This window comes from Glycine max, chromosome 9 (assembly GCF_000004515.6).
Source record: "Glycine max cultivar Williams 82 chromosome 9, Glycine_max_v4.0, whole genome shotgun sequence".
NCBI classification, from domain to species: Eukaryota; Viridiplantae; Streptophyta; class Magnoliopsida; order Fabales; family Fabaceae; genus Glycine; species Glycine max.
In genome coordinates, this window is record NC_038245.2 from 45,057,899 (window position 1) to 45,067,630 (window position 9,732).

At 31.2% G+C, this 9,732-nt stretch overlaps 1 protein-coding gene across 1 annotated transcript; it reads right to left on the reverse strand.

Moving 5' to 3' along the window:
* Positions 1-6,702: 6,702 nt before the first annotated feature.
* On the reverse strand, positions 6,703-8,835 carry LOC100788216 (uncharacterized; the record flags this gene model as incomplete). The annotated part of the gene is made up of 2 exons (XM_006588249.4): positions 6,703-8,035; positions 8,677-8,835. Coding segments are annotated over 2 exons (1,002 nt in total), but the record flags the coding sequence as incomplete, so codon positions are not given.
* Between the last annotated feature and the right edge of the window lie 897 nt (positions 8,836-9,732).

Here is a 9,732-nt window from a genome sequence, read left to right on the forward strand (position 1 = left end):
ATTCAATTTAATTATTATGTTTGGCCCCCCTTTCCTTTTCTGGAGTTCTAACTTGGCTCCAGCTATCATTTTGTATCTTTCGTGTGTAAAAGTAAAATAGAAAAGAAAAGAGGTAGCGATAGAGACATGCTACTTCCCACCAGCTAGTACTCCACTTAATTGTGACACTTGATGAAAATGGACATTCAGCTCAAGAGACAAGGATATGATATAATGAAGAAGGTGATGTAATTAACCCCAATCCCCTAGAAGCTTTGTTGGATTTCATCCATTTGGCTCTATATTCATACACATCCAGAAAATGATAAAAATAATATATGTAGCAAAAAATATATACAAGTGCTTTACATAATCGCTATTGCTAGCTAGATTTTAGTCCCCTTTTAACGAACAGTAGTGTTGGGTCATAAAATTAATTATAAATCCACCGGAATGAATTAATAATAATTAATATTCATGCCTATTCGTGGTGAAATTGACATCCTTCATTCAATTCCCTTAATATTTTCTCTATCAAAAACCAACTTTATCAAATTAAAGACAAGTTATTGCTATTATTATAGCATCAAAAAGTTTTAAAACTGTACGGAGACATGTACCTCCCTAATATTAGAGATGTAGGTCCATCCCGGGAGGGCAAAATAGATAGAGACCGATTGTGAATGCTAGTTGCTAGAGAAACATATATATAGAAATGATTTTGCCATATAACTAGTTATATAAGTTAGTTAGTACATACTAGAACTATATATATCATTGACCAGGTGCAATTCAAAATGAACCAAATTTGACTCAAATCTTGATTCACTATAGCTCAATCTATATATATATATATAACTGGTCGATATATAATTAGTGAGTTTATGCGCGTGTTTTTTTTTTTTTTGGGGGGGGGGGGGGGGGGATGGGAACTATATATATAAGAATCGTAGACTTTGGTCATTATCTCTCATTAATGCTATTGTCGATTTGTCCAAGTCGTTATGTGCCTGAAACAACTTAATTAGCTGTAACCACTACCAATACCAAATCTGTGATCATATTTCCTATGGGCCAAAACAAACCAGAACTCGTGAGTTTGATGAGTCCTTGGAAAGGAAAACCACTCATAGGACTAAAACCGGGGGTCAATGCCAGTTTATTGCAATTTGTATGCACTGTATTGCATCGAATCAGATAAGTTCAAAACCTCTTCTTCTTTTAAATTATTCTTTTTAATTTTTAAAGTCTCCCTTAACTAAATAGGACTCATTTTGGCATCTTAGATCCTCAATTTTCTCCTATTACTGAATGGATCCTATTGCCAAAAACATAAAATATATGTGCATCCCCACTTTTTTGGCATTTCAATAATGGAAAATGTTGTCAATGTTGCCTTCTCTCTCTCTCTCTCTCTCTCCATATTATGTGATATTATAAAATTGTATATTTCTATAGGAATGAATTGGACAAAATGAAATGGGGTGGGATATGGGAGTGAAGACAAAAATGAACAAATTTAATTCTTTGCCATGACCCTACGCTGATATAATTCCATTGATTTGCAACTTTCCCGGCTGTGAATAACTTTTTATACAAAATTGGAATTGGATCTTCTGCATCTTAACAGTATACTTCTCTTTTTGATAAAAAAAAAAACTGTATACTTCTCTCTACACATATATTAGGAGAAAGAAAGAGACGGGAAAAAAATAACCTGTATTTGAAAAAAAAATTAACTACTGTTTTTTGTTCTCACTTAATTAACAGCATAATATGCATTTTTTTAACTACTCTATATTCTTATCCAAACCCAAACCCTTCATTCTTTACTAGCTAGGTATGCTTATGTTTATCCATAACATAAGAGAGTGATAGAGGGACAAAAAGCAGCCAATTCTTTTGTTTACAAGTTTTCCTATCAAATATCAAATCAAATATTATGGTTTTAACAATAATTTGTTAGTATATATATATATATATATTAAAAAAATAAATGTAACATGAATTTATGTTTTGCAAAAAACAAAAAAAAATGTTGTAAAATCATTTTGATTCCGAAAATTTGAATTTATATCAACATAGTTTATTAACAATAAATATATAACATCAATTTAATTCTTTATTTCACAATATTCTACTTCAACCTACTTATTGAAATGCAGACCAATTGTTGAAAGGACTCAAATCAAATCATAGTTCTGATCAATTCTTGTTTCATTTCACATTTTATAATTTTATTTATTTATTATAGGTATTTTTCTTAGAATTTGAACTTTAGTTTGTAAGAGACTAATATCTTTCATTAGACTTGATAATAATTTTAATACGAATTGAAGATAGTAATATGAATTCCTCAACGATAAATTTTTATCACTGCTCATTGGGTAATTGAAGAAAATCGGTTCTTATACCGGCAATTCTAAGTATTGTCTGTTGGTGGTTTTAACAGCCATTTTTTTTTTCTTTTCATTAGTTGTAAAACCGATGTGAAAATTATTATGGTCTTATAAACTGATATTTTTAACATTATTTATGATTTTTTTTTCAACAATACAATCATTTGTAATAAAATAAAAGAGGCACCAGAAATGTCACAGTCACATACAAATCATAAATGTACTAGAAACCCAAGTACAAGTTGAGATGGTTATAGCCTATTTATAACAAGATGCATCATAAATACATTATAATCACCTCATCCCTTGTTTATAAATATTTTCTATCCCTCATAATTACCACATTGTGCCTACACTTGATTACGACATTAACTCCTTCAGTCACATTGTCATATTTCTCATACAGTGATCACCTATGATTGTGTGTGTTATCTTTCAAGACAAGTCCTCACATTCGAACATCACTGCACGGATGAGTAGCCAAACGAAATTCCCATGTTCCTCAACCAAGAACATGTATTGAACTTTACAACTTGAATGACTTATAGCATGTTAACCGCAGCTCCCCTGAACTATATTGCATTTCTTCTAAGCCATAATGACCACACAATACCACACCAAATATACCTCCACTTTTTTGTTAGCATTCATTGAATGATGATTAAGGAAATGTTGATAGAAGTGCGTGCTTGGATCAGCAGGAGTGACCATGTTGAGGTCCATCCACACATAACAATAAGACCACACTTTTGTTGCGGTATTACACATGAAAAAAACGTGAGATTGTCTCCTCCACACCATTGCAAAAAAGACATTTACCATCAATCTTATTTGTTAACAAATTTTGCTTCCTTCAATTCTCTCCTATCGGAAGTCTATTTCTAAACATCCTGCATAGAAAGATATTGATCTTGGGTGGAGTATTAATCTTCCAAACCTCCTTGTAAATCTCATCACCTTCATTTGCAAAGACTCGATCATGAAGAGTTATGTATGTTGACTTCACCGAGTAATTACCACCTTGATCCACCCTTCGTCTCCACATGTTCTCCTCACTCTATCAAGATCTTCATGTAACCTCTCTACTATCTCTCTTTCCCACTCAAATCATCCCTCCTCCATAACACCCTCCACTCCCACTCTTCCTCAACCCACTTACCCATATTTTCAAACAAAAGAGACTCAAAATAAAAGTTTAAATTATTATTTAACAGATGATAAAGACTCAAATAAAATTTTTAATATATCAAAAACTTAAAATATTAAAAAAATTTATTAAAAATCTAAAATAAAATTTGATCATTAATTTATCAAGGAACTTAAACATATTTAAGCAAAAAAAAAAAATACATCAAATTAATAAGTTAAAATTAAAAGTAAGATTTAAAAAATAAGTCAAACTCATTCAACAGAAAATCAATTTTAGTTCACCTAACCTATTTTCATAAACTTAAATATAAGCAAGGTTGTAAAGGACCCGACAAAAATTCATACCTAATTAACCCATGATTGTTGAGGTTGGGACTGTATCTTTTGTTAATATCCAATTATATTGTGTTTTGATTTGAACACATGGTGCACTCGTATTGCATAAAACATATATTTTTAAAAACTGTCTCTTATATATACACTTTATTATGCATTTTTTTTACATTACTATTTTAATAAACACTATAAAAAGGTAAATTAGTGTCAGTCAAAATCAACAATGCTAATAATGTAAAGTCAATGTTAATAGCAAATTTAATGACAACAAATAGATGATCTCAATGTTGCTGCTACCATAGTCGACACTAATTTGTTTGTGTTGGTCAAAAGCAATGGACCTAAAAATAGAAGCGATCAGAATCACACAATCACTAATTTCTTGATTACTCGTCTATCTTAATATTGCAATGCACTTCAATAGATTACAATTTTTTTTTTAAATTAGAATGTTTTAAAATGGTTTACTATTTTAAAAAATTAAATTATCTGAAACATAAGAAAATGAAGTATGACATATGATTATTTTTTGGTACAGATATGACATGAGTTAATGTATCTCATATACAAACTATATAACCTATTTTGACATATCCGAAAAGGTTGAGTTTATAATGCAGCCAAAATAGTTTTACAAGTTTTTTATGTCTACTTGGTGGTCGAGGAGAATACATGAATTATTATAAATTTTTTGAAATTATTTTTTATTTTTACGAATTTTTTATTTTTACAAATTGTGTTGATATTATGTATACTACATCAACCTTTTAACTTTTTCAGTTGTTGTCATATATATATATATATATATATATATATTTAAATCACAAAGTATTCTCTCGTGTTGAATGTCTTTTTGAACCATTCATGAAACTAATCACCATTTGTAAGAGTTGTTTTATGACCGCAATTGATTTTTTTCTTCTAAAGATGTTATTATGGACTATTGAATATGCATATGCATGGTCTATCTCTTTGATTATTCAATAATCTTTAGACACATTCTAAGTGAATTTGAAAGTTTGTCAGGTTTTTATAAGAAATAAAAAAAACCTGCAACTAGATGGACATATGTTTTAAGTTACTGGAATTGAGTTAACAAGATGGTTGCTCAGTTTCTGAGTAAAAAAATAAAATCTTATTGTCTATACTTCCATAAGTTCCATTCCATTTAATGTGGCGTACACATTCAAGTACATAATTTGTACACTAGTATATGTACATAATAAAACAATTAATGTATGGAAACACATTGTTGTTAGATATACTACTGGACTGAGGGAAGCATCCTTGTTACAGGGTGTGTCAAATTTTTTATTCAATTTAAAAATGGCACTTAGTCAAAGCGACAAAAAACCCAGCTGCATTTAATGCACTGACAGAATTATATGCTACTAACAAGTAGTAGTTGCTATTCGTACAACAACTAATCAAGGGTCTCAATCAATCAGTTTTTAAAGTTTTGATTAATCGTGCATGCACAATTGAAATTTCCATATAAATTACTCACAATAGTCAAATTAGTGTTTGTTAAGAATTGTCAACCAGTTAATTAAACACAGTCACCTTAAGGATTAGTCGCTGACTAGACCTGGTTTTAAGAATAAACCACTTGCGCAAGAAACAAAGCACATTAATAAGCATAAACCTATATGTGTGCATAGATTCTCCCTAGTATTGCTTTCAAGCCACGTCTATGCCACCAAATTAGTAACACTAAGGAGGGATCTCTTAGACTTAACCTTCACTGACATTGGGATCTGTGAGTGTGACCTGGCTTATTTTTATTGTCATAGACTCCGCTGAATTTGCAGAGCACAGAGTATGCAAGCTTGGCATAAAATCATGATTCGAGAATATAGAGAATTGATAGAATTTGGGTAAGATATTATTATATTTGTTTTTATGTTTCTTATTGGAAAACTTTAAAAAAATACATGCGTCCTTTGACTCTTACACACCAAGAGTAATTTATTTTTTATTTCCATATTTTTTATACCTTTATTATAAAATCATAAAAACAAAATATTTGACTAAATTTTAATATAAAATAATAACTTAATTAAAAATATAATGTATATTTTTTTTGGATGTTACCAACATTCGAACTCAATCTCTTATGAAATTGTCTTACACCAATTATCATATGAGCCAAGGATACCGGTAAAATATAATGTATATTTAGTACTTGTAACAAATATAACCACTTAAATAAATTTAAATCTAACAGCAAATTTATAAAATAAATCATTTATAAACTTATAAGTTTGGTACTTGCACTCGCTAAGATGTACTGTATATAAAAAGTGATATTAACACTAACTAGTATAGTAATCTTGTGAAGTAAAAAAAAAAGTGTGTATAGTAATTTGGTTAATATTTGTTATATATAATGATTTGTGTAGTATTGTACAAAATAATACAATTAGTTATATATAGTGATTTGTGGAATATGATATTTTTTAAAAAACTTAATATTAAATAACACATGTGATTGTAGGAGGCAAGTTGGATGGTAAGATATTTGTACCTGCACCTATTCTCGCAATTTTTTATGGGATAAATACTTATATATGGACCCATACAGGCATACTCGTTCAGTGAGATTTTTTTTTTTACAATCATTCATCGGACTTATATTCAATTACCATCCCTAATTAAAAATAAATAAAAACTAAACAAAGACTTTGTGCATGATAGATGGACCACTAGGAAGAAGGCACTTGTGAAGAAAATCAAATACCAAAGCAGTGCTGAGCCCAGCAGATATTGGGTTCATTTGATTTAGTCAAATTTTCTAATGTTTGGAACGAAATCCAAGTGTTCAAAGTAGAGTCATATATGTCAGAGGAAATAGAAAATGGGTTCATAAATAAGGCCTATGTTGGGTTTTTTGTGTTTTGCAACATTTCCAAGAAATAACTCATTAGCCCGACTAAATTTGAAATCATCCCTAGTAGAACTTCATGCAAAACCCTTTTTTTGCTGGCATATGATATCTCTTCACCATCTCTCTTGAATAGTTCGACCTACAAGTTTTCCTGTCACCATCTCTAAGTTTCTAATGCTTTTTGATATATATATATTATTTCAGCATCTATGATAATTGATAGAACTTCTAGGAAATGAGAAACATTTCTGTAATAGTTAGCCATTCACAATTAAGAGGGAATGGTAGGTTTTTTTTTTTTTCATCCCAAAGGAAGGATGGCAAAAGCACAACTTTTCAATGGATTTTTCTTCATTTATGCCCTTGCTGACCTTGTCTTGTATGATTTGGGTATAATTAACCAATTAATGGGCCATGGGTTGGTGGCTGAATAACGTGGGTACTAATACAGGCTAAACCCAAAAAACTGGCTAGTGATGATGGCAAATCCGAGGGCTATTGCAACAAGAGAAGAAGCCCAAGTGAGTTTCTCAGTTATTCTAGGTACTCTATCTTTTAGTGCCTCGCTACATGAACCAATAAATACCGTATAGCTCCCCATTGCAACAACAGTTCCCAGTAAGAACATGATGAGAAATGCAGCACCAGCCAAGCGTGAAGGTAGAGCAAGGGCAGGCAACACCATCATCAATGCATCTGGTTCCAGTCCATGAACTATTCCAGTGGCAAAAGTAGCAAAACCAATCTTCTTCTTTCCTACAACAGGATTACTATCGCGTGATTCATAGACGCTAACATCACATTCACCATTTTCTAAGGCAACACACAGGATAGGCACTTCTGAAGCTTCCTTAATTCCCATAGCACCAATTACTAGCAGGGTAAGGCCAACCACACGGGTGCCCCAAGTTTGGATAATTTCAATGTGAAGTCGATCTTTTAAGAGCAAAAATATTAAGCCAAAGATAACTTGACCGGCATCATGGCCACAACCCCAAAGGGCTCCAACAGCAGCACTCTCCATTTGGGTTCGGCCAATTGACAATGGAGCCAAAGCTGCAAGGTGGTCAGGCCCTGATAGTGTGTGCAAGCAACCGGCAAAGAAACCAGTCCAAGCACTACTTAGAAGCTCAGTGCGGATTAGTTTTCCACCAACTGCTGCAGCAGCAGGGCCACTGGTCTTGGCAGCATTTTGAAACGTTGCAAAAGCTGCAGGAGCAAAAGCTGGTTGGATTAAGAGCAAAACAAGAGCAGAGAGTATTGCAAATGTTCGGGCTGTTATTGCCTGAGAAAAACACAGCAAATTATTATATTTTTGAAGCTTCACTGGAATGTTCAAACATCTAAGAGGCAATAACTGCGTGCATTGAGTCTATCTATATAATAGAAACCCTTGTAACCTTGAACCAAAAAATATCATGATTCATGAATATTTTTAATAATAATAGCATACCACATACGGCCATGTCCAACTCACCAGCTATTTCAACAGCGAAGAATTACTTACATGCATTATCAGGTTTCAACAAGAATGTTAATGATCTTTGAGAAACACGGCGAATAAAAAGCTAAGTTTGGTTATGATTCAATTGGAGGCCAGCAACAAAGAAACCGTATTACCAAAACAGAGCTGTAGTAGATTAAAAGTATCATGAGTATCAAAACTGCTAGTACATAAGAAACGTAACAGGGCCTTAAGTTCCAAGTTTCAACATACATGCAACTTGAGATTATTATAAAATAATAGGAAATCCCGATTTGTTGGTAAGGTCCGAACTTGAAAGGCAAATAATTTTACAAAAGTAAGAGAGTAAGTTATCCCAAAAAGAGTAACATTAATAGAAAATGTTAGTAAAATAAAAGAGATTCCCAATAGAGCAATAGAAGATTGAAATGAGCATAATAAAATTGGTGGTTGATACATACCTTTGGTGGTTTTTGGAAATGATTCGGAGTGAGCGGAGACGGAGAGGGGATAAGGGATGGTAGGGTTTTGGGAGGAGAATAGGATAATGGAGGGGGTGGGGTTTCATGCTGGAAGAAATTGAGGTGAAGGAACAGCGCGTTGACGAGAATCTGGCGGAATCAAATCGAGGGAGAAGAGAAAAAAAAGGGTTTGATGAGATTAAGGGAAGAAGAAGAAGAAGATAGAAGCATATCCATCATGGCTTCTATCGGAAATGAAGAGAAGAGAAGGCTTCATAATTGGATAAACTCTGTACTGTGCACAGAAACTTGTTTATTCGAGACTCTACACCTTTTTCTCCCTTCTGCTACTTTAGTGCTCTTTCGTTACTAGTATATTTAACCTATTTTAACAAGTGATAAAGGATAATAGTAATATTTTTTTTTTGTTAATTTTTTTAAACAACCCGTAGCAATTAATCACACACTCAGCGAGACAGCGATAATAATGCTATTTAGTACTTAACATGTTTTAAATATTAATAATGTTATTTAACACAAATGAATTCTTACGAGTGAGCTACAAAAGTAAAAATAAGTAAATATGGTTATGTTTGATCATATAAGATTTTAGTTTTTTTTTATTAGTTAAAATTTTTATTTGATTATTTAATAAATAAGTTTTGTTTAATAATTTTTATGTAACTTTTAATATTTTTTAAAATACTAGTAACATTTTTAAAAATATTATTTTTTTATATTTTATTTTATTTTTATCTTTGATATATTTATTAATTTTTTTTTGTTATCTTTTTTAAATAAATCATGATATTATTTTTTTGTCATTTAATATTTTTTAAATACTTTACAAGCTAATATTATTAAACCCTTCGATAAGTTGATTTTTCAACTTCTTATTATTAACTAATTTTTCAATTTTCAACTAATTTTTTAAATATTCTTTTTGCAACATAACCTATATATCAATAAAACTCATGTAAAAATATGTTGTTTATTTGCATATTTTTACTTCTACACTCTTAACAAATTACATTTCTTTGTAATGTTTTTATTATA